Source organism: Lepus europaeus, chromosome 2 (genome assembly GCF_033115175.1).
Source record: "Lepus europaeus isolate LE1 chromosome 2, mLepTim1.pri, whole genome shotgun sequence".
Taxonomy (NCBI): Eukaryota; Metazoa; Chordata; class Mammalia; order Lagomorpha; family Leporidae; genus Lepus; species Lepus europaeus.
The window spans coordinates 29,978,533-30,005,107 of NC_084828.1; the positions used below are offsets into that span (position 1 = coordinate 29,978,533).

A 26,575-nucleotide genomic window follows, 5' to 3' on the forward strand; every position below is an offset into this window, starting at 1 on the left:
TATAATAATTGGTAATTGACATTCCGAAATGGAGAGACTCATTTTGAAGAAGAGGATTGCTGAAGAAGAGTATTAATATTCTATAAAAAGCTTTGGGAGGTCAGTGTTTGGATAGTGGTTAAGATGCAGCTTGGCATGCCTGCGTCTCTTATCAGAGTGCCTGGTTTGGTTCTGGCTCCTCCTGCTTCCAATCTGGTTTCCTACTGATACACATCCTGGAAGACCGCATTTGATGACTCAAGTACTTGGGCTCCTGCCATCCATGTGAGACATGGATGATACATTGTTACTAAGAATGGGGTAATAGAGTACCACTTCTTGCTTCCCTTTATTGACCTTTTCTCATAATGTTCTCATAATATCCTGGAACCAAAATTAATTTTAATTTAGTTGTATTTGTTCCTGATTAATATAGTAATTTGTTCAGGAATTCACCCTAGGAAACAGACCCTTAAAGTGGAATTCTATATACAAAGATCTAAGGAATAATAATACCTTACTAAAGAGGATGAGACATGAATAATCCACAGCAAACTGTGTCATTATAATTAATCAAATCAAATCATTAGATGAAGCATGCATGTAGGGAGATAAGTGGCTGTCGTATTTAGTAGCTACAGCAACAACAGTGATTATAAGATTGTTGGGTTCTGTGGATTTATAAAGTCCTAGAGATGTGCATATAGGAAAACAGCAAACATGGGTAATGAGGAGAAAACTTCCAATAGCTGTGGAGAACCAGAAGTCTTGTCAGTTTTAAAGGAATCCTTCATCACATGAGTTCAGGTGCAATACAGAAGTGAACATCAACAAGATTTCTTTGTAAATCTTAATTAAATACTTTGCTAAGAATCTCATGCTAAAATATGGACAATGATGGAGAACAGGACTTTTATGCAGGGAATGGGGATAATTATAGAGTATGAACAAAAATGTTTCTGCTTTATGTCAAGGCTATGTTGCATTTGCTCACTTACCTAATACTAAGTAATGCTTTTCAAATTTTGATATTAATATAAATCACCTGAGAATCTTATAAAAATGCAGATGTAGATTCAGATTCAGTAGTGCTGGGGAATTTGTTGGAAATGACCTATCATCTTATATATTTATATTAAAGATGTCATACTAATTGAAAATTATGAACAATAATTAATAAGTACCATCCTAGGAAGTATATGCTTGCCAGACAATAGTAGATACATACTGAAAAAAATTCAATGCTAAGTCACACTAGTGAATTTTTCAAGGTTCAGAGTAAGTTATCTCTTCGAAAATATGAGACAAGTTTTTTTACCTCACACAATGAAAAAGATACATAGCTTGGTGGGCCTTTTTGTATTTGGGAATACACACACATACACATACACACACACACGTGCACATACACTCAATCTGTGATCCTTCTCCAACCTATTTACTCATCTGAACCTGGGAGGGTTCCAATATTGACTTGGATCTTGAATATGAAAAAGCTGTGTAACAAGACTGGTTTTGTGCTAATAATGTAACACATCCAGTGACTTTTGAAGTATTTGACAGACAATACTTCTTGATTTAAAGCTCTTCCAAACTCAAAAAAGAGAAATCACATTTCAGATATCTCTGATTTTAGAGAAATGCAATGTTCTTCTAATTAGCTATCAAGTATTTTCGTTTGAAAAGTTTCTTGCAGCTCATCACTGGGCTATGGTAGAAAGCTAATGCCTGACCTTGTAAACACTGTTTGTGTGAACCATACTCTCCAACATGAACTGTAATTTGCCTGATCAACCTAACACAAAATTAATATGTACATCAGCCTAACTATAAAAATGGAGGTAGAACATATGAGAGTGATCTTCTTTGAGAAACACAAGTAAACAGCACAAATGGATGACTCAATTTAATTGGTTGCCTATTTCATTACTTTGTAATTATAAAGAAGGTACAGGAATGAACCTGATTTACTTACAGATCTATTTATTTTACTAGCACCAGCTAGAACTAGACAGCAGCTCTCACATGTATCCCAAGAAGACAGTGATTGTAATGGATGACATGGTTCAGTGCTCAGATTCCGTATTCCAGGACTCAAACACAATCATCCTTCGGTGTTCACAGGGGACTGGTTCCAGGACATGCCCTGCTGACACTGACTCAGTCAAGTTACTTACATAAAATGGAATATATTTTCATGTAACTTTTAAAATCTTCTATACATTAACTCATCACTAGATTATGTATTATCTCTTACACAAGGTAAAGAATACAAGTAGTTGCATACTGTGTTGTTTAAAGAATAATAACGAAACAAGCTTATATTTGTTCTGTAACGATGAAATTTTTCCCTAAATATTTTCAATCTACACTTGAATTAATTCATGGGTGTGGAACCCACAGATATGGAAGCAAGAGACACGTAGGGCTGACTGTTTTGCCAACAGTCTTGGATTCTATCAGGTCTCAACTGAGCTCATGTTGAGGATTTGCACTTAATTGAAGAAAGACTACCTTTGTGGAAGAAGAGCACTCCAAAACTGATCTATAGAGGCATATAAAGGCCTGCTTCTTTGCCATGGTAGAGACCATCTTTGAGTAACTCTCCCTGCTCTGAAGTTTGCCATAGAACCAACGGAGGCCTTGGTCTTGACTGTACCACTGCTCAGATACTCCCATCGTTCATTACTACTTTTTTTTTTTTCCTCCTCAGAGCTGCGAATCTAAAGCACTTCCACTTTCTGAACACAAATATCAGAGTCTGCTTCCAAGGATACTGAATCTGTGACAGAAGGTGCCAAGAATGGTGAGAACTGAGGACTTGGCAGAGTGCAAGTGGAACATGGAATAAATAGGTTGTGACATTCACAACTATGCTTACCAACTTTGGTCTCTTAACTCTCTATAGAAACACACTTTGCAGCTACTTTATGTTGCTTTATTTCTTCTTTGTCACCATCAAATTTTCATGAGGAATAATATTTGTATATAATATCTCAGGTTTCAGGTGTGAAGTGTAACTGGAATAATGTTACCACAGTGTTATGGTACCTAACCATTTGTGGATGTTCCCAATGAGGGGAATAAAAGTTTTCTAAGTTAACGATAGATAAGAATGAATTCTACCTTTGCCTGGTAACTTCTGCTCCCTTCTAGATTTACTGTCTACTCTTTTCTGCCCTACTCTGTGCCCTGAAAGACTAATCTACATGGATCACATCAACAAGCTCCTTGGCCTCTGGTTTATGGGTGGTTCATCCAACAAATCTCCATAGAAAATATGAGAAAGGAAGGAGAGGAAGTTGGGTTATTTACTTTTTTGCCTTCTTTCATGTGTGGTTCCTTTGGGCTTACGGTTTCTACCAGATCTTTTCCTTTCAAGGCAGCCTTGTACATTGAGGCACTGTATTCTTGTTATTTCCTATACCATTTCTTCTATAAATAGTTCTTAAATTAATTAATTAATTTATTTATTTATTGGAGAGAGAGAGAGAGAGAGCCAGAGAGAGAGAGAGGGCCAGAGAGAGAGAGAGAGCCAGAGAGAGAGAGGAGAGATAATCTTCCAATCATTTATTCACTCCCCAAATGCCTACAACAGCTGGGTTGGGCCAGGCCAAAGCAGGAGCTGGGAATTCCATCTGGATCTCCCACAGTGGTATCAGGGACCCAATTTCTTGAGCCATCACCACTGTTTTCCAGAGTGTGCATTACTAGGAAGCTGTGATTGGAAACAGAGCTGACAGGTGAACCCACAACTCTGATATGGGTTGTGTGTGTCTCAGGTGATTTCTTAACTGCTAGGCCAAATACCTACCTCTCAACTCTACTTGAATAATCCTAATTTGAATGTATTGTCTGTTACGGCATTGACTAACATACTTGGAGAACCAAAAAATGTTAACTTTCAATTGTACATGTCTAATAATTTTGAATTATGCAAATTGAAATTTATTTGTATTTCCCATAAAAGAATAAAATATACTTTAATCCAAAACCCTTTAGTTGTTTTGCCTGTCTTTTCCAGTTCACTTTTTGCTTTGAATATTTTAATTGTATTTAGTCAATTCTCATAATTCCTCAAGAATGTTTATAAAATTGATATCTGTATTCAAAATACTACATCTGCAGACAGATCCAAGGAATTACCATATTTGGGCTTCGAATTCATCCAAAGTATTTCATTACCTCATTGGGTCTACTTGTGGTCTCCTGATAACAAATTCAAATTATGTGCTGCACGTGACATGAAGAATATTTCAAGATTATTAGCCAAAATTCTAGTTTCTAAGCCTCCTTCGTCACCTGTCATTGTAATGGCATTATTATAAGTTGTTCTCCATAATATTTCTAAGACTAAATGTTTTTCTTGGTTCTTCATTTAATTAGAAAAACATGTACTTTTTAAAAATCGAGGTATTAGGCCAGCTCTGTGGCTCACTTGGTTAATCCTCTGCCTGAGGCACCGGCACCCTGGGTTCTAGTCCCAGTTGGGGTGCCGGTTCTGTCCTGGTTGCTCTTCTCCCAGTCCAGCTCTCTGCTGTGGCCCAGGAAGGCAGTGGAGGATGGCCCAAGTCCTTGGACCTGAACCCGCATGGGAGACCAGGAGGAGGCACCTGGCTCCTGGCTTCAGATCAGCAACGCGCCGGCTGTGGTGGCCATTTGGGGGGTGAACCAATGGAAAAAGGAAGACCTTTCTCCCTATCTGTCTCTCTCACTGTCTAACTCTGCCTGTCCAAAAAAAAAAAAAAATAGAGGTATTAAAAACAGTGAAGGAATCAGCGTTGTGGCATAGTATGCTAAGCCTCTGGATGTGGCACTGGCACCCATATGGGCACCAGTTCATGTCCCAGCTACTCCTCTTCTGATTCAGTTCTCTGCTATAGCCTCGGAAAGCAGTAGAAAATGGCCATGTGCTTGGATCCCTTCACCTGCGTGGGAAACCTGGAAGAAGCTCCTGGTTCCTGGCTTCAGATAGGCTCAGCTCCAGCCATTGTGGCCATTTGGGGAGTGAATCAGTAGATCTCAAACGGGCCATCAACGAAGGAGGTACCTTTCTCTGAAGGCAGGAGAGAACTTCCAATTTGACTATGACCTTGTCTAAATAAGATCGGAGTTGGCAAACTCAAGGGGCTTCCATAGCCTTGACAACTCATGACAAGAGCCTAGGGTGGGCTGGCGCCATGTCTCAATAGGCTAATCCTCCACCTGCAGCACTGGCACACCGGGTTCTAGTCCCAGTTGGGGCACCGGATTCTGTCCCAGTTGCCCCTCTTCCAGGCCAGCTCTCTGCTGTGGCCCAGGAGTGCAGTGGAGGATGGCCCAGGTGCTTGGGCCCTGCACCCCATGGGAGACCAGGAGAAGCACTTGGCTCCTGGCTTTGGATCAGCGCGGTGTGCCGGCTGCAGCACGCCAGCCGCAGTGGCCATTGGAGGGTGAACCAACGGAAAAGGAAGACCTTTCTCTCTGTCTCTCTCTCACTTTCCACTGCCTGTCAAAAAAAAAAAAAAAAAAAAAAAAAAGAAAGAAAAAGAAAAAGAGCCTAGGGTGATTACTGACGCCATAAACAAGAGTGTCAAATTGTTAAGTCAACAACAGGAGTCACTGTGCACTTACTCCCCATGTAGGATCTCTGTCCTTAATATGTTGTACTATGTGAATTAACCGTATAGCTAATACTCAAACAGTACTTTATACTTTGTGTTTCTGTGTGTGTGCAAATGGTTGAAATCTTTACTTAATACATACTAAATTGATCTTCTGTATATAAAGATAATTGAAAATGCATCTTGATGTGAATGGGATGGTAGAGGAAGTGGGAGATGGGATGGTTGCGGTTGGGAGGGTGGTTGTACTTTGGAAATTTATATTTATTTAATAAAAGTTTAAAAAATAAATAAAAATATTAAGACAAGAAAGAAAGATCTTTCTCTGTTTCTCCCTCTCTCTGCTTGTAACACTACCTCTCAATTAAATAGTCTTAAAAAAACAGTGAAAATATTCATTAAGTGTACCATACTCTGCTACTTCAATCGTGTACCATAAATGCCATCTGAACTTAGATTTTTTTTCTAAAAAATCTAGTTGAACTGATAAATAATATTCCCTTTTAATTTTGTGTAAATTCCACTCACTTTATTATCTGTTAATAATCAGATTTTGGATTCCCCCTTCTAAGCAGTTATTCTTATTATTGTTAAGTGCATCTTACATGTTTGGTCATTTTAGCATCAATCTCAAAATAATTCCTACTAAACCAGAAAATTTATGTGATTCTCTATAACATCTGTGTTGTTTGTCTCCTGAAAAACTTTATCATGATTGGCTAATTGGCTAATATTTTTGTCACATAGTATTTATTCAATTCCTTGCACTTCAATTTGAGTAAGAGGTGTTTTTTTTTTTATTTTAGTGTTATGGACTACTTATTTATTTTTTTAACTTTTAAGTAATAAATATAAATTTCCAAAGTACAGCTTTTGGATTACACTGGCTTTTCCCCCCTTAACTTCCCTCCAACCCACAATCCTCCCATCTCCCACTCCCTCTCCCCTTCCATTCATATCAAGATTCATTTTCAATTACCCTTATATACAGAAAATCAGTTTAGTATATATTAAGTAAAGATTTCATCAGTTTGCACCCACACAGAAACACAAAGTGAAAAATACTGTTTGAGTACTAATTATAGCATTAAATCACAATATACAGCACATTAAGGACAGAGATCCTACATGAGGAGTAAGTGCAGAGTGACTCCTGTTGTTGACTTAACAAATTGACACTCTTGTTTATGGCGTCAGTAATCTCCCTAGGCTCTAGTCATGAGTTTCCAAGGCTATGGAACCCTCTTGAGTTCGCTGACTTCAATTTTATTTAGATTAGGTCATAGTCAAAGCGGAAGTTCTTTCCTCCCTTCAGAGTAAGGTCCCTCCTTCTTTGATGGCCCATTCTTTCTGCTGGGATCTTACTCACAGAGATCTTTCATTTAGGTGTGTGTGGTTTTTTTGTTTGTTTGCTTTGTTATTTTGGCCACAATGTCTTGGCTTTCCATGCCTAAAATACTCTCATGGTATTTTAGCTAGGTGCGAATGCCTTAAGGGTTGATTCTGAGGCCAGAGTACTGTTTAGGACATCTGCCATTCTATGAGTTTGCTGTGTTTCCCACTTCCCATGTTGGATTGTTCTCTCCTTTTTAATTCTATCAGTTAGTATTAGCAGACACTAGTCTTATTTATGTGATCCCTTTGACTCTTAATCCTATCATTATGATCAATTGTGAACTGAAGTTGATCAATAGGACTAGTGAGATGGCGTTGATACATGCCAGCTTGATGGGATTGAATTAGAATCCCCTGGCACATTTCTAACTCTACCATTTGGGGCAAGTCAGCTTGAGCATGTCCCAAACTGTACATCTCCTCCCTCTCTTATTCCCTCTCTTATATTTAACAGAGATCACGTTTCAGTTAAATTTAAACACCTAAGAATATCTGTGTTAATTAAAGAGTTCAACCCTTTTATTTTTTTATTTTTTTGAAACTGACCACTAAAGTGTTTCCTGTAACATTTTTTTCCAGAGCTTATTTTGGAGACAGCCCTTTTTTTTTTGAGATTTCAAGCAATTTATTAGAATCAAGACTCTCCAGCCAGAGCAATGTGGAGGGGCGCTTCCAAGAGAGGAAATCCCAGAGGGGACTGCTGGCAGTCGGCTTTAAGTACAGTTTTGAATGAAAAAAAGAAAATTTGAGCATTATATTGGCATTCAGTTGCTAGGTGGAGACAAAAAGCACCAAGAGACCTCATTTGCAATTCTCCATCCTTTCTGGCCTAATGGTTGGGTAGATAACGTCTTTTCACAATAAGCATGAGCTCTGGAGGAGCTTCCTTCCCAGTCTCATGGTAAATTTGGGGATTCTGAAGGAAAGAGGGCAGCCTGTTAGTTTTTGCTAAAGATAAAGTTTTGGGGAAGGAAGCAAGTATTTTTACTCCAAATTCCATTGGGATCCCCTGACTATTAACCCATCTGACTCCTCACATTCCTTCCTCCAGGAGATGGAAGCCCTAACATCTGTTAGTGGGAACTGGGCGATGATTGCTCAGGCTGCTTCATGCTGGAAAGGGGCGTGGAGACAGGTTTTAAAACATATAACAACCTGAAATACTCAATTTCTAAATTTCTTTTATTTACATGCAATAATTTTTTGTAAAACAAAATATAGACACAAATCCTGTTTTAAACATCTCAGCAATTTTCCTATAAAGATTTTTACTTTTTATTTTTAGTTATTTTAAAGGAATTTATAATACTTCAGATTCACAGAGTCACATCAAATGCATGATAATCACTACAACAGTTATAATTAATTATCATGTTAATGTGATATTAAAATAGAACAGATTCAATATAGTTCATAGATACACTTCTAAGAATATAACATATAATACTTTCCTATCTCTCTCGCCCTTCTTATTTCCTTTTTTCTTTCATTTTTTCCTTCTTCCCTCCCTCCCTGTCTTCCTTCCTTCCTTCCTTCCTTCCTTCCTTCCTTCCTTTTTCTTTCTCTTTCTATTAGTTTTTGAAGTAACATTTTTAATTTTCATTAGAGTTAAAGGATTAATACTCCACTAAATAATGAGTGCAACAAATAAAAATTAAAAAGACAATGGTTCTGGAAGGGTATAGGCAAGAGCCATAAACAACAGTCTAATAAAAGGATGGCCATTTACTCAAACACAGTATATTTTAAAATAATCACGGATCATTAAATCTATAGTAGTAGTATATAGTATATCTCTCTACCACAAATAAAAGAAAATTATGATAATTTTCTCTTTGGTGATGGCTTATTTCTTAGCATAATGAACTCCAGTTGCTCTATTTGGTTGCACATGCCAGGATTTCACTCTCTTTTATGCTTAGTAGAATACACACAACATTTAGTGATCTACAACATTTTGTATAGCATATATACAACATTTTCTTTATCCATCAGCTGATGCACATCTAAGTTGGTTTCATATCTTAGATATTGTGAATTGAACTATTATAAATATGGAAGTGCAGGTAACTCTTTCATGTGCTGCTTTTGGATAAATCCCTAGTAGGGTAAATCTGAGGATCTTAGTTTTTAGTTTTCTGAGGAATCTCCATACTGTTTCCAATAATGGTTGTACCAGCTTCCATTTACATCAACAGTGCATTAGAGTACATTTTACCCACATCCTTGCATGTCTTTGTTATTTCCTTATTTTTTTGGGTGATAGCCATTCCATATGGGTTGAGGTGAAATCTTACTATGTTTTCATTTGTAATTCCCTGTTGGCAAATGATTGTGAACATTTTTTTTTCATTTATTTTTTGGCCATTCATATTTCTTCCTTTAAAAAATACGTGCTTCATAACCCTTTTCTATTTCTTAACTCTGTTTTGTTGCTGTACAGTTTATTGAGCTCCTTGTATATTTTAGATATTAATCCTTTATTGCAAATATTTTCTCCTAGCTGTTGATTACCTCTTCACTTTTTTTGTTTTTCTCTTTTGCTGTGCAGAAGCTTATTAGCTTGATGTAAAATTATTTGATCATGTTTTGTTTTATTCCTTGTGTTTTTGGGATGTTATCTTTGCCTAGGCTAATGTCTTGCAGCGTTACCTCTATGTTTTTGTCTAGTAATTTGATATTTTCAGGTCTTAGATTTAGATCTGTGATCCATTACTTGTTGATTTTTGTATATTGTGTAAGCCAGTGTTCTTGTTTTAACCTCTTGAATGTGGAAATCCAATTTTCCCAACACTATTCCTTGAAGAGACTATCCTTTCTCTGGGAATGATTTTAATTCATTTTTCAAAGATAGGTTGATAATTGATTCATGGATTCATTTCTGGGTTGTGTGTTCTGTTCTATCAGTCTTCATGTCTATTTTTTTTGTGCCAATGCCAGACTATTTTTGTTATTAACAGTCCTGTAGCATGTCTAGCAATCAGGTATTATGGTACCTCAGCTGATTGTAATAATTCAGCTATTCTTTGTATTGTTGTATAACAGTTTTAGCTTCTATGTTTTCAAATATTATTTTGTTAATTGGGTCTATCCCACCCCCCTTTTTTTGCTTAGTTGGCCCAATTGCTTGTTTTTTTTTTTTTTGAAAGAAAACAAGCTCTTCATTTCACTGACCTTTTGTATACTTTTTTGATTTGTAGTTTGGTTTGTTTGTTTCTTCTCTAAATTTTATTATTTCTTTCCTCCTACTAATTCTGAGTTTGACTTGTTCTTCTTTCTCTATATTCTTGAGATGCACTGTTAGATCATTTGTTTAAAACCTTTCCAATTTTTTTATATAGGCACTTATTGCTATAAACTTTCTTCTTAACATAGCTTTTGCTATATTCTGTAACTTTTGAAATGTTGTCTTTTCATTTATTTCAAGGAATTTCTTTTATTTCCCTTTTGATTTCTTCTGTGACACACTATTCATTCAAGAACATGTTGTTCAGTCTCCATGTATTTTATGCTTTCTAGTTTCTTTGGTTGTCAACTTCTAGCTTAGCTTAATTGTAGTCAAAAAAGATACATGATATCATTTAATCTTTTTTGAATTTGCTGACTTTTTTCATGATCTAGTACATGGTCTATCCTAGATAATCTTCCATGCATTGATGGAACGATTGTATATTCTGTAGCTGTGTGATGAAACATTCTGTAGATTTTTATTATTTCCATTGGTATATAGTGTAAACTCGATCTGTTGTTTATTAATTTTTTCCTGAGTAATTCTGTCCATTGATGAAAGTGGGTTGTGTAAGTCCCCCCTTAGTATCATTAGAGTTTATATCTCCTTTGCATACATTAACATTTATTTTAAATAGTTACAGATGTGGATTTGTGGACATATATATTTACTGTAGTCATCTTACTGAATTCATTCGTTAATCATTACATAATGATCACTTTATGGTCTTTCTTGTCAATCATTTTTTAACATGTATTTTGTCTGATACGAAGGTTGCTACTCTTGCTCATCTTGATTTTCATTTGCTTTCAATGTCTCTTTCTGTCCTTTCACTTTCAATTTTTTGTGTCTTTATTTGTGAAATGCATTTCATGAGGGCAGCATATAAATGGATCTTTTTAAAATCTATTCAATCAGTCTGTGTTTTTTAATTGTAGAATATAGCCCATTTACATTCCAGATTATTGTTTATAAGTAATGACTTCATCCTGCCATTTTTCCATGAGTATCCCCATTGTTTGATTTGAGTATCCTTTTTTCCCTGTTATTATAAGTTTTCCTCCTTTTGTATTGTTTCTGGAAGCTAAATTGCTTTCTCTGTTTGATTTGTAAGGCTAGACAAGTGGTGGCAAATTCTTTTAATTTTAGCTTGTCTTGGAAGGTCCTTATTTCATCTGTAATTTTTGATTGAAAACTTTGCTTTTTTTAAACTTTTATTTAGTAAATATAATTTTCCAAAGTATAGTTTATGGATTACAATGGCTCCCCCCCTATAACTTCCCTCCCACCCGCACCTCTACCATCTCCCACTCCCTCTCCACTTCCATTCATATCAAGATTCATTTTCAATTCTCTTTATATACAGAAGATCGATTCAGTATATACTAAGTAAAGATTTCATCAGTTTGCACCCACACAGAAACACAAAGTGTAAAAATACTGTTTCAGTACTAGTTATAGCATCACTTCACATTGGACAACACATTAAGGACAGATCTCACATTAGGAGTAAGTACACAGTGACTCCTGTTGTTGACTTAACAATTTGACACTCTTGTTTATGGCGTCAGTAATCTCCCTAGGCTCTAGTCATGAGTTTCCAAGGCTATGGAACCCTCTTGAGTTCGCTGACTTCAATTTTATTTAGATTAGGTCATAGTCAAAGTGGAAGTTCTCTCCTCCCTTCAGAGAAAGGTACCTCCTTCTTTGATGGCCCTGTTCTTTCCACTGGGATCTCACTCGCAGGGATCTTTCATTTAGGTCCTCTTTTTTTTTTTTTTTTTTTTTTTGCCAGAGTGTCTTGGCTTTCCATGCCTAAAATACTCTCATGGGCTCTTCAGCCAGATCCGAGTGCCTTAAGGGCTGATTCTGAGGACAGAGTGCTGTTTAGGACATCTGCCATTCTATGAGTCTGCTGTGTCTCCTGCTTCCCATGTTGGATTGTTCTCTCCCTTTTTTATTCTATTGGTTAGTATTTGCAGATGCTAGTCTTGTTTGTGTGATCCCTTTGACTCTTAGACCTATCAGTGTGATCAATTGTGAATTGAAATTGATCACTTGGACTAGTGAGATGCATTGGTACATGCAATCTTGATGTGATTATATTGGAATCCCCTGGCACATTTCTAACTCCACCATTTGGGGCAAGTCTGATTGAGCATTTTTTTTTTCTGTTGACAGGCAGAGTTAGACAGTGAGAGAGAGGGAGACTGAGAGAAAGGTCTTTTTTCTGTTGGTTCACTCCCCAAATGGCCGCTAGGGTCAGTGTACTGTGCCGATCTGAAGCCAGGAGCCAGGTGCTTCCTCCTGGTCTCCCATGTGGGTGCAGGGGCTCAAGCACTTGGGCCATCCTCCACTGCACTCCCGGGCCACAGCAGAGAGCTGGACTGGAAGAGGGGCAACCGGGACAGAATCCAGCGCACCTACCGGGACTAAAACCTGGTGTGCCGGTGCCGCAGGCAGAGGATTAGCCTAGTGAGCTGCGGCAATGGCCAAAACTTTGCTTTGTAAATAGTCTCAATTGGCAGGTTTTGTTTTGTTTATTAGTATTTGGATTATCTTTCTCCATTCTCTCCTGGCCTGTAAGTTTGAGAAATATGCTCTTAATTTGATGATAGGAGATCATTTCTAAATGATCTGGCGTTTTCCTTTTGTATATTTTAGGATATTATCTTTTTGTTCTACTTCTAAAATTTACTATAATGCTTTGTTGTGAGGATCTTTTCTGATCATGCCTATTTAGTCTTCTATGTTCTTCATGTGTTCAGATGTCTATACCTTTCTCCAAACTGAAGAAAGTTTCTGCTACTATTTTAATGAGCATATTTTTCAAGCCATATTTTTTCCATATCTTCAGGAACTCCTGAGGCTCATATATTTAATCATTCAATGGTTTTTTTTTTTTTTTTTTGGACAGCAGAGTTAATGAGAGAGAGAGAGAGACAGAGAGAAAGATCTTCTTTCCATTGGTTCACCCCCTAAATGGCCGCTACCACCAGCGTGCTGTGCCAATCCAAAGCCGGGAGCCAGGTGCCTCTCCTGGTCTCCCATGTGGGTGCAGGGACCCAAGCACTTGGGCCATGCTCCACTGCACTCCCGGGCCACAGCAGAGAGCTGGACTGGAAGAGGAGCAACCGGGACAGAACTGGTGCCACAACCGGGACTAGAACCAGGTGTGCCGGTGCCGCAGGTGGAGGATTAGCCTAGTGAGCTGTGGTGCTGACCCGACCTCTCTCTCTCTCTACCTCTCTTCTCTCTCTGTAACTCTGATTTTCAAATAAATAAATAAATATTTTTTTAAAAAATATATAAACTTGTACACATTCTTAATATCAAAGAGGTTAAAATTCAATGGAATTGCATGCAAAATTTCTAAGATTTTTACATGTTTTGATAAAGGAATTATTAAGCATGTATACAAGTTAAAATTAAACTTATTTTTCATATCTATAAAAATATGATTTTTCTTGAACCTAAAAGTCTATCAAAAAATGAAGAGAATATTTTAACTAATAGTTATGGACATTTTAGAGCAAAATATTTAAATAAAACTAAAAGCCTTGTTTTCATTATTCAGAAAATTTTAATCTTATATAATTTTTTATTAAAACATAAAATAAGTGTTTTTTTTATTAACCATTCTACCATTAGACACTTTCATTTAATAAACACCTCTGTGAAAATGTAAAAACAAAAAATTACTGGTCAAGTATATTTATTCTACCCTACTCACATACAAATTTTGAGTGACATAAATTGTGAAATATTGTGAATTATCCCCCAATAACTTTTACAAATTCAGAAAATAAAGCATTAATTTATATGTACCTTATAAGAATTGGAGTACAAAGAAAAAAAAGAAAATAATTATTTGGGATTACTGAGAAACCATATTTTGTAATGAAACAGTTAATTGAATTTATGCTCTGAAAGGAAAAAAAATGAAAGTTTAATTATCTGACTTTTCCTTTCCTATGCAATTCTGTCATTCACATCCTCCAGATTTCTTCTTTGCTAATAACACATCCCACAGACCTTGACATCAACGGAACTCACATGCCTTTGTTTAGAACACTATCATAGTCTATTTTGTGTTACTGTTGGGTAATTCATAAAAAACAGAAGTTTATTTCTCACAATTCTGGAGGCTGAGGAGTCCATGACCAAGGTCATGACTTTTATGAACCCTTCTTGTTGCATCCTCATATGGTGGAATTTGAGAGGATGAGAAAGAATGAATGCCATGTCTTCAATGGGAAAAGAGAGAACCCACTCTTTTAAAAAATTTATTAATTTATTTGAAAGACAGAGTTACAGAGAGAGGAGGAGAGACACAGAGAGATAGAGAGATCTTCCATCCTCTGGATGACTCCCTAAATGGCCGCAGTGTCTGGGGCCAGGGCAGGCCAAAGTTAGGAGAGCTAAGAGCCCAGAGCTACTTCTGGGTGTCTCATGTGGACACAGGGATCCAAGCATTTGGGCCATTTCCCATTGTTTTAGCAAGTGCATTAGCAGATTGCTGGATCAGAAATGGAGCTTCTGGGATGCAAACCGAAACCCACATCGGATGCAAGTGTTGTAGGCAGAAGCTTAACCTTCTATGCCACAATGATGACCTCTTATTTATTTATTTATTTAGCCCATGCTTATAAACTATTTTTACAGTGAATCTTCCCTCATAACATAAATAAACACCTCCCACTAGGTCTTACTTTTCAACATTTTTGCATTGGGGATTAAGTTTCCAACATATGAATTTCAGGGAATATATTTAGACCACAGCAAGCACTTAGTTCCAAGACAGAAAGTGTTTCCCAGCGTTATTAGAGGCAATGTCTGGGGTTGCTGGTCATATCTTTCCACAGCTGAGGGAGGAATGTACTCACACCTTTTTTTGTAAAAGTGTTTTATAAAAATGTATTGTGGTTCAAAGAACTCTAGAGTGGTATGAGGTGCCCTGAGTCCCCACATTTAAAACTGGTAATCCCAATGATAAATTCATTTCCAAATGTAGTTGTGTACTCATGTATTTCATTTCCTCAGCTTCTCTGCTACTTGCTATCTTGCACTGATTACCTCTGTGTTCTTAAAAATATTATTTCATCATGTCCCTTTACTACTCTAACTGCCTATTTAATTTAGTTATTTTCTTTGTTTTATTCCAACCTTTATGTTAAGACAATGTCATACATATTCTACTTGATTTCTCTTCTTGGTTCATTTCTGTTTTTATATCTCATAGACTTCAAATAAATATGTAAGGGAATGATACCCAGAGGTATAAACAGAGCTGACATATTATCTTTTGACTTGTCTGCTGAGAGCTTTTCCTGGATATTCCACAAGTCCCCAAGCATGATACTTTCAAAGTAGCCTATATGAAGTCCCCACAAAAGTTTTTAATTGCTATGAACTTTACATCTATTAAATGTACCAAAAATTTTATTCACTCAGGTCAAACAACTTTAGTTCTGCTGTGTTCAATGTTCTTTATCTGATTTTGTGATGTTGTTGCCTTGTTATCTCTTATATCTCCATTGCCAACTACTCTTCATCTGTATATAGTATGTGCTTGTTGATCATTTACTAGACATTGGTTTTCTACTTAACTAGAACTTTATATGAAAATACAAAAATGTATAACATTCACAACTAGAATAACTCAGTAACTCAAAAATATAACTTTTGAAGAAAATACTCCTAGTATAATTTGGACAACTAAACTTTGTAGTACCACTGTTGCTTTAAAACTTTTTTCAAATAGAAGCTCATAATCTGAACCCCAAATAATTAAAAACATGCAAATCTGTATGTTATACATATCAGTAAGCTTTATCTATTAAGAGTCAAAGTGTAAATATTTCAGAGGTGAATGCTGTGGCACAGCAGGGTAAGTGACCAGTTGAGATGCCAACATCCCGTATTGGAGTTCCAATAAGGGTCCTAGCTACTGTGTTGTCAATTCAGTTTCCTGCTAATGTACCTAATGGCAGCAGAAGTTGATCCAGGTGGGAGATGAGGGCTCCAGGGTTTCTGGCTCCTAGCTTCAGCCTGGCAAGACCTGGCTATTATGGCCTTTTGGGGCCTAAACCAGAAGATGGAGGATCTCTCTGTCTCACTTCTTACCTGTGGCTGTGCTTTCTGGGAATTTGTGGGGTATCCAGGAAGAAATCTCAGCAGACAAGTGAATGAATGAATGAATTTTAAAGTAAATATTTCAGGCTCTTGGGTTACACAATCTATGTCACAAATAGTGAACCCTGAGTTTATAGAAAAAACACAGCAATAGATAATATATAAATGAAGGAGCATGGTTCTATTTCAGTAAAACTTTATTGATAGAACATGAAATCTGAAAATTTATATGCATTTCATGAATCATAGAATATAAATCTAGTTTTGATTTTTTAAAAAATATTGGAAAGTTCAGAAACTTATTTTTAGCTTGAAGATTATGCAATAATAGAGGTGGACCCAGGTTTGGATAAAGGACCATGCTGTGCAAAGCTTGCTTTATAGCAATTCAAGAATCACAATTATTATATACAGAAAAATCCTAAATATTGAACATCAATGACACATGATTTACTTTCCCAAGACATTTCAGATTTATTTGCTCAAAATTTGATATGCCAATGGATATACCAGGTTAAGATTTTTTTATGGAGACACAAGAAAAAATATTGCTGTCTTTCTGCTTTTAGAAGTCACACCCTTTTAGAGGCAAAAGACAATGAAGCAAATAGGTATAAAACAAGACAGTTGTGATAAATGCTATGATATTAAAAATGTCAAAAAACCACTTTGTATAGTTCTGGGGAGTTGTTGGATTCTGATTAGGAGGAAATGTAAATGTGCCATAATAATGTTATTTCAGTTAGGTCTTCAAGAGTAAATAGTGACAGGCTGAGATTAGAGAGAAAGTCATGTTTCTGACAAAGAAAAGGAAAAGCCATGCTTTTCTCTAGTATCTGGGTGTCTGAGGTTACAAGACGGCTTTGGTCTAGGGCAAGGTTAACACTGGACACACATATTTGTAAGGTTCTAAGTTTGGAAATATTGAGATGATGGTTACCAAATCCACGTTGATTATTTAGAATTTATTCTTTCTGGAATGAAATTCATTAAAAAATATTAAGGTGAGTAAGATGTCAAAGATTCCATTTAAAGTGAAATTTCTTTATGTTGAAACCATAACCTTGAGTTTAGCTGTATTTGAAGATGGGAACCCTCAGGAAACACTTAAAGTTAAATGGAGTCATAAAGGTAGGGCCTTGATCTTGCAGGATCAACCTCCTTATGAGAAAAGATACCAGAGAACTCATTTCTCCCTTACCCACAGAGCACATGGCGAACAGGGACCGTAATGGTGCCGACATTGCAGTGCCGCAGGCTAACTCACCAGTTTGGATGCCTGCATCCCATGTCTGGAGGGCCTGGGATCCAGTCCCACCTCTGCTTCTAACTAAGCTTCCTTCTAATGTGCAGCCTTGGAGGCAGCACATAATACCCAAGTACCTGCATCCCTGACACACACATGGGAGTACTGAAAGGAGTTCCAGGATGCTTGGCGTCAGCCTAGACCAATGCTGGCTTTTGTGGGCATCTAGGGAGTAAATAAGCAGATGGAAGATTTTCCTCTCTCTTCTGTATCACTTTGTCTTTCAAATAAACGAAAGTATATAACTATGTGCTTAGGAGTAATTCTTCTTCAATGTTTCATTGCACTGTGCATTTTCACCTCCTATTTTTTTCTACTACAAAAGAAAATTTATCAATTTGCACTTATATGAGTTTAAAAACAAAACTAAAGGCCATGGTAAAGAAGGTCATGATTAAAGGTATAAACTGAATTGCATTGCAGGATTCAGACGTCTGTTATAAATCTATGACATTTCAGAATTACATGTTATATTATTTTAGAGTAGTTGTTTGACAAGGGCATTATGATGAAATGGCACTCTCCTGTGATTTAAATAACATTCTTGTTTCACTTTTAAAGATTTATATGTGTTTTTAAAATGCTACTGAATAAAAATTGCAAACAACTACTTTGACATTTAATGATTGCTTGCCTATTATACACAGCTTTGCAATAGTGTCCAGGTCAGGAGAATTAATGTAAATATTCTTCAAATAAATCTACCTTTAATTCTTGAGGGCTGGTAACCAAAAAGCATAAGAAAAGAATATTGAATGTTTTTATTTAATATATCTTATATTAGCATAATAACAAGCACATATTTTATTTTTTATTTTTTAATTTTTTTATTTTTGACAGGCAGAGTGGACAGTGAGAGAGAGAGAGAGACAGAGAGAAAGGTCTTCCTTTTACCATTGGTTCACCCTCCAATGGCCACCGCAGCTGGCGCGCTGAGGCTGGCACACCGCGCTGATCCAAAGCCAGGAGCCAGGTGCTTCTCCTGGTCTCCCATGCGGGTGCAGGGCCCAAGGACATGGGCCATCCTCCACTGCACTCCCGGGCCACAGCAGAGAGCTGGCCTGGAAGAGGGGCAACCGGGACAGAATCCGGCACCCCGACCAGGACTAGTACCCAGTATGCCGGTGCCACAGGTGGAGGATTAGCCTATTGAGCCGCGGCGCTGGCCACAAGCACATATTTTATAATTTCAATCATATTATAATATGTAATAATGAGTCATGGCTACAAGCAGGTTGTTTCTTCAAATTTTTCCTGTCAACTAACAAGAATCAATAAGGAAAGGCAAGGGAATAGGTAGAAAAATAACTTTTTTTGACAGGCAGAGTTAGACACAGAGAGAGAGACAGAGAGAAAGGTCTTCCTTTTCCCTTGGTTCACCTCCCACATGGCCACTACGGCCGGTGCACCGCGCTGATCCGGACCCAGGAGCCAGGTGCTTCCTCCTGGTCTCCCATGCGGGTACAGGGCGCAAGCACTTGGGCCATCCTCCACTGCCTTCCTGGGCCACGGCAGAGAGCTGGACTGGAAGAGGAGCAACCGGGACAGAAATGGTGCCACAACCGGGACTAGAACCTGGGGTACTGGCGTCACAGGTGGAGGATTATCCAAGTGAGCCATGGCGCCGGCCTAGAAAAATCATTTTCATTAAGACTTGATCTATATGACTTTGTAGAAGTAGAATTTTTCCTACTGTTTATTTTATTCTCAGAAAACTATTCCTTCAAAATTCATTTCAACAACAGGTAGATTTGAAGGAGAAACTCAACATGTCTAGGCCCAAGCCTTTGATAGACTACAATTAAAAGATTAGATAAAAATTCATATAAGTAGACTCATTTGCAAGGAATACATTATTGGTGTAAGTGATATTATTCTGATTAATTGGTTTTGCCTAACAAAATCCTATATTTTAATACTTGTTTCCTTTATTTTCTTATTGAGGACCTGAATGAATTATGTTGAATACCCCCCAACAAATAAGTGTGCCTTTCATATTGCTGTTATTGGTATCAAGTTAAGATAATAAATCAGCAGTTTAAAGACAAGAGATTTATTAAAATTCATAGCTATATTTCAACAAAGGAGAACTAAAATCATGTACCCATCAATCACAGTTTTTATACCAGATACTTTTAAAACTTTGAAATACTTTGAAAAGGATACTTACAAGGGCCAGCATTGTAGCATAGAGGGTTAAGCCATCACCTGCAGTGCTGGCATCCCATATGGGCACTGGTTCAAGTCTTTGCTACACCACTTCTGATACAGCTCCCTACTAAAAGAAGTGGAAAGATGGCTCAGGTACTTGGGCCTCTGAGACTCATGTGGGAGACCTGCAAGAAGTTCCTGGCTCCTGACTTCCGTCTGGCCAAGACCAGGACATTGCAGCCATTTGAATAGTAGACCAGTGGATTGAAGATCTCTCTCTCTCTCTCTCTCTCTCTCTCTGTAACTATGCCTTTCAGGTGAATAAATATATCTAAAAAAAGAAAAGTATATGTAGAAAAGTTTTTGGAACAACAAAATTAAAAGGTAAGTTTGGAGAAGACATTTAGCCTAGTGGTTAAGACATTGGTATCCCACATCAGAGTTCCTGGGTTTGATTCCAAACTCCAGCTCCTGATGCCAGATTCTTATTAATGCAGATCCTGGGAAACAGTGATGATGGCTCTAGTAATTAAATTCCTATACCCACATGGAAGACCTAGATTACATTTCCAGATCCTGAATTTGGTCCCAGCCCAGTCCTGGCGGTTGTGGGCACTGGGTATTGACCCAGAAGATATGAGATTTCTCTTTCTCGCTCTCTTTGTCCTGGCCCTCTCAAATAAATAAATAAAAAATAATTTTTAAAATTATTTATGCAAAAATTGAAATCCATGCATACAAAAGGTCTACAAAATTTCTTGGAAGATATGTATTATGAAAAAATGCATATTTTCAAAATATTTTGCACCAAAATAAACTTACCTTTCAATTCCATTATCAATGAACTTTTTGAAATATTTTCATATATTTATGTTGAAACGATTTGTATTATATGTTAATATTTGTGGGCTGGGAGGTAAACATAGGTTAAATAATGTAAAATATTCCTCATTGAGATATTTAATATTCATATCATTTGAGAAAGTTTTCTTGAAAAAATTATCTCAATTATGTTCAAATACATTAATAATGGATATTTGATGGCACTACCAGGAATGTTCATCTCCAAATGTTCTTTTAAACTCTTAGAAGATAAACATTTTGATAATTTATTAGATTATTATTTGTTATTCAAATATTCATTTTATATGAGTCAAATTTATTTTTTTAAGGAAAAATAATTCATTTTATTTCTTAAATGCCTAAATATTTACAATCATTAAATTTTCCATGCATTATATAACTTAATAGATATTATACTTTCACATTTATTAAAATAAAAATCTTAGGAAAATGTAATTCAACCACTTATGAAGAAATTACTGGCTGATCAAAAACATCAGATTACTATATTAGCCCATGATTTTGCCATAATCACGAACAGCATTTAATCATGAATTCCATAATTTTACTTTTACTTTTAAAACTATACTTATAGTATTGAGATTATCAAGGCAACAAGACTTTATTCCAAATTATAGTCACATATGGAAGGTAATTTTTAATTCAAGATTTCATTATGGTCCACAGTATCTATATTTTCATGAGGGTTACATGATGAATGGCCACCAGGAAATATGCTGGCGTACAGCAGTAAATTGCCAACTAAGCAGGCACTGAACCAGCGGACTTCTGTGGACCACGGGAAGTTCTTGATTATTGCCAGCTCTTTTAAAATATTCAGGTTCTTAAAGGTCATTGAATTTTATAATTATCTCCAAACAATTTTCTTCATGGTCATCTGAGCTTTGTCTAAACAGCTGGGTATGTTGCCAAGCAACATCACCCTCTCCTCCGCTTAATTCTGCTTCCAAAATAACTTCAGTGGCACCAGAAAAATCATGATAGGAACGAAGATTTTTATCGCCGGTCAGGTCTACCCGCGTGGCATCAGATCGCAGTTTCCACTGAACTGTTCCAGTCTGGAAGGTTTCACTACTTGCTCTGACGGATACGCTATCTACTTTCAGGCCAACTGACCCTGACTCAAACTTCCAGGAAATATATGCAGAGGATGATCCTTCCTTTCGGGCTAAATACACCACGTTCCAGTCTGTTTCAACTTTTCTGAATATGGACTCCATTTTCCACACACCATTCTCCCATCCAGAAATGGTCTGATTATTATTTGAAACTCGGACATAACTATCTTTCACAATATTATAACAAAGGTGGAGCTGTTTAGAAATCTTCTCATTTTCAGAAGGGATGAAAAGGACTTCTTTTCTCTGATCCTGGATGTGCACCGCTGGGAACCGTCTACAGAGAGCTTCAGAAACTTTCCAAGTTCGATGAGCAGAGAACTGCTACGTATATCACCGAGTTGGCAAACGCCCTGTTGTACTGTCATTCAAAGAGAGTTATTCATAGAGATATTAAACCCGAGAACCTGCTTCTTGGATCAGCTGGGGAGCTGAAGATTGCAGACTTTGGGTGGTCGGTACACGCTCCATCCTCCAGGAGGACCACGCTGTGTGGCACGCTGGACTACCTGCCCCCCGAGATGATTGAGGGCCTCATGCATGACGAGAAGGTGGACCTCTGGAGCCTGGGAGTTCTTTGCTACGAGTTTTCAGTTGGGAAGCCTCCTTTTGAGGCAAACACATACCAAGAGACCTACAGAAGAATATCACGGGTTGAATTCACATTCCCTGACTTTGTAACAGAGGGAGCCAAGGACTTCATTTCAAGGCTGCTGAAGCACAACCCCAGTCACAGCCCACTCTGGCTGAAGTACTTGAGCACCCATGGGTCAAAGCGAAGTCATCGAAATCCTCCAGCTGCCCAAAGAGCCCGCCAGCAAACCATCTTAATCAGGCAGGGGCGGGATCCTCGAGCCAGGGCTGCTGCATAACCCATCTGCCAGGAACACGCTATGGAGTTTGTCCTGCGGAGTACTACAGGGAACGCCTGCCTTGCTGGGCGAGCGAGCGGTGCCTCCCCCTCTGCCGCCTCCTCCAGCTCTGCTTCAGTAGACTCGGCACTCTGGAGGGAAAGCAGCCAGGAGAGTCGTGCGACCTCTACCGATTTCACCGCCTGGAGGCAAGGTTTGTCTGTGCCGGACAAGGGGTCCCTGTGGGAGACAAATTTGGTGTCTGCCTGTGGGCAGGTGACCACTTGCCCTGACTTGATTGGCTACATAGCTGTACAGGAGCCTTGCAAGTACCTGAGTGTCTGTGTAACTTATTGGGTGGCCAATGCCGCTAAAGCTGTTGGAATGAATATGTGATTTCTTTTAAGTGTTAAAGATTTTCAGATCGACGTGGAGTTTTTCTCCTGTGGCATCTCCTCGGTGCTCTCCATGTCTGTCAGTGCGGTTTCTGGTCCTCGGTCACCTTGGGAGTGGGAATGTGTGCTCTACCTCGATCTCAGGACTTGCACAGACGAGAATAAGTGTCTTGGAGCTGTTTTAAATGTTAAGGGCTCACTTTTCTGCATCAGAGTTATGGCATATGTGTAAACTCTAAATACATAAATAAAATGTAAAAAAAAATACAGGCTGGTTGAATGGATTAAAAAACAAAACCAATCAATTTGCCGCCTAAAAGAAACACTTCTCACCAACAAGATACATAAAGACTGAAAGTCAAAGGATGGAAAAAAATATTCCATGCTAATAGAAACCAAAAGAGCTGTTGTGTCCATCCTAATATCAGACAAAATAGACTTTAACACAAAAACTGCTGAAAGAGACAAAGGGTAATACATATTAAGGGATCAATTCAACAGGAAGATGTGACTATTACAGACAAATATGCATATATTATAAACATAATTACAGGACACCTGGCTATTTAAAAGAAATGTTAGAGGATCTAAAGGGAGATATGGATTCTAATACAATAGTAATGGGGCGCTTCAATACTGCACTCTCAGCAATGGACAGATTAACCAGACAGAAAATCAGCAAGGAAACAACAGCGTTAATCAACACTACAGACCAAATGAACCCAACAGATACCTACAGAACTTTTCATCCTACAGCTGCAGGATACACAATCAGCTCACCACTGCATGGAACTTACTCTAGATCCAGGCTGAAGCTAGGAGCTTGGAACTCAATCCACGTCTCTCACGTGGGTGTTGGGCAGTAGCCTTAACTACTGAGCCATCATCTGTTGTCTCCCAGAGTATACATTAGCAGCAAGCTGGAGCTAGAGCAAAGGCAGAACTTGAACTCCAATATGAAATGCAGGCATCTCAAGTGCCTTCTTTTTTTTTTTTTATTTTTGACAGGCAGAGTGGACAGTGAGAGAGAGACAGAGAGAAAGGTCTTCCTTTTTGCCGTTGGTTCACCCTCCAATGGCCGCCGCGGTTGGCGCGCTGCGGCCGGCGCACCGCGCTGATCCGATGGCAGGAGCCAGGTGCTTCTCCTGGTCTCCCGTGGGGTGCAGGGCCCAAGCACTTGGGCCATCCTCCACTGCACTCCCTGGCCACAGCAGAGAGCTGGCCTGGAAGAGGGGCAACTGGGACAGGATCGGTGCCCCGACCGGGACTAGAACCCGGTGTGCCGGCGCCGCAAGGCGGAGGATTAGCCTATTGAGCCACGGCGCCGGCCTCAAGTGCCTTCTTAACCACAATGCCACACACCTGCTCCTTTCATGATTCATTTGTAAAATGCTCAATCGGATTTGCCCCAAATGGTGGAGTTAGAAACGTGCCGGGGGATTCCAATAAAATCCCATCAAGGTGGCATGTACCAATGCCATCTCACTAGTCCAAGTGATCAACTTCAGTTCACAATTGATGGCTCTGATAGGTCTAAGAATCAAAGGGATCACACAAACAAGACAAGTGTCTGCTAATACTAACTGATAGAATCAAAAAGGGAGAGAACCACCCAACATGGGAAGTGGGAGACACAGCAGACTCATAGAATGGCAGATGTCCTAAATAGCACTCTGGCCTCAGAATCAGCCCTTAAGGCATTCGGATCTGGCTGAAGAGTCCATGAGAGTATTTTAGGCATGGAAAGCCAAGACACTCTGGCAAAAAAAAAGAAGACCTAAATGAAAGATCTCTGCAAGTGAGATCCCAGTGGAAAGAACAGGGCCATCAAAGAAGGAGGTACCTTTCTCTGAAGGGAGGAGAGAACTTCCACTTTGACTATGACCCTGTCGGAATAAGATGGAAATCGGCGAACTCAAAAGGCTTCCATAGCCATGGCAACTCATGACTAGAGCCTAGGGAGATTACTGACATCATAAACAAGAGTGTCAAATTGTTAAGTCAACAACAGGAGTCACTGTGTACTTACTCCTCATGTGGGATCTGTCCTTAATGTGTTGTCCAATGTGAAGTAATGCTATAACTAGTACTGAAACAGTATTTTACACTTTGTGTTTTACACTTTGTGTTTTATACTTTGTGTTTACACTTTGTGGGTGCAAACTGATGCAATCTTTACTTAATATATACTAAATCGATCTTCTCTATATAAAGATAATTGAAAATGAAAAAAAAGTTTTTAATTTTATTCTACAAAGATCTTTTATAAAACTCTTTATATGCATGGATTTCTTTTTTTAAAAGATTTATTTATTTATATGAAAGTCAGAGTTACACAGAGGAAAGAAAGGCAGAGAGAGAGAGAGGATCTTCCGTCTGATGATTCACTCCCAAATTGGCCGCAATTGCCGGAGTTGCGCCAATCCAAAGCCAGGAGCCAGGAGCTTCTTAAAGGTCTCCCATGTGGGTGCAGGGGCCCAAGGATTTAGGCCATCTTATGCTGCTTTCCCAGGCCATCGCAGAAAGCTGGATGGAAGTGGAACAGCTGGGTCTCGAACTGGTGCTCATATGGCATGCCAGTGCTTCAGGCCAGAGTGTTAACCCACTACGCCACAGTGCCGGCCCCATGCATGGATTTCAAATTTTGAGGATTAAAATAAACTTGTCTTTTAATTTCATTTTCTTCAAACATTCCTCATACATGCGCATTATAGGACAAATTAGAAAACTAACATTTGCTTCCTCTGAAAAGTGGGATTAGATGACTTAACTTTTTGTTCAGGCTTGAAATTCTTCATACGTTATTTATTTCTGTTGTTATATTAAATAAATAATTCAGACTCCAATGTGATGTTCATTGTATGGAAAAATTAAATTAAATTAAATTTTATTATTATATCATTTCTAGGCATGAATAGCAACAGCAGTTATTAAATTTCAGGTAGGTTTCATTTTGCTTTGTGTTTGGTCTCTGAGGAAGTCTCACTGCTATTTAATCTTTGGAAAACATTTTTTGATACTTGTGACACACAGGATTTCTGCAAGTGAGAGGCCAAGTGAACCTGGGGAATATGGAATTACAAGCACCCAGCACTGTGGATGCCAACACAGCAGGCCCTCATCACATTGCCCACTGCTGTCAGTGACCCTCACAATCAACAATTCTGTTTTTAGCTTCCACTAGCTTCTTGGGGCATGATTCACTAACAGCTCTTTGATTTTACCCTTACTCTTTATCATTTACATTTGTCTTTTTTTTTAAGTTTGCAGATTTTACTGTTTTAAAAATTTAAATTAGTCTTACATACATATGGTAAAGCCAAAAATAAAAATCAAAAGTTATCAAATGAAATATTGTTAAAAATTTTCTCCATAGTTTTGTTTAGCACATGTCATTTCATAGGCAATGATGTTTTCCAGTTTTGTGTTTAGACTCCATAGATATCCTCAGCTTATGGAAGAAGGTATGTACATATATTTCTGAGAAAATCGCTAGCATGTTATATACTTCTTTTTAAAACTGTAGCTATTTATTGGAGGTCCCATAGT

The 26,575-nt window shown here is 38.0% G+C and overlaps 2 protein-coding genes across 2 annotated transcripts; one reads left to right on the plus strand and one right to left on the minus strand.

The window, feature by feature from the left end:
- Positions 1–21,067: 21,067 nt before the first annotated feature.
- LOC133750658 (peptide-N(4)-(N-acetyl-beta-glucosaminyl)asparagine amidase-like) lies at positions 21,068–22,041 on the minus strand (the record flags this gene model as incomplete). Its single annotated transcript, XM_062180286.1, has 1 exon — positions 21,068–22,041. A coding segment is annotated over one exon (555 nt), but the record flags the coding sequence as incomplete, so codon positions are not given.
- Positions 22,042–22,043: 2 nt separating this feature from the next.
- LOC133750667 (aurora kinase A-like) lies at positions 22,044–23,258 on the plus strand (the record flags this gene model as incomplete). Its single annotated transcript, XM_062180298.1, is given in 3 exon segments — positions 22,044–22,515; positions 22,518–22,845; positions 23,039–23,258. Coding segments are annotated over 3 exon segments (1,020 nt in total), but the record flags the coding sequence as incomplete, so codon positions are not given.
- Positions 23,259–26,575: the final 3,317 nt, after the last annotated feature.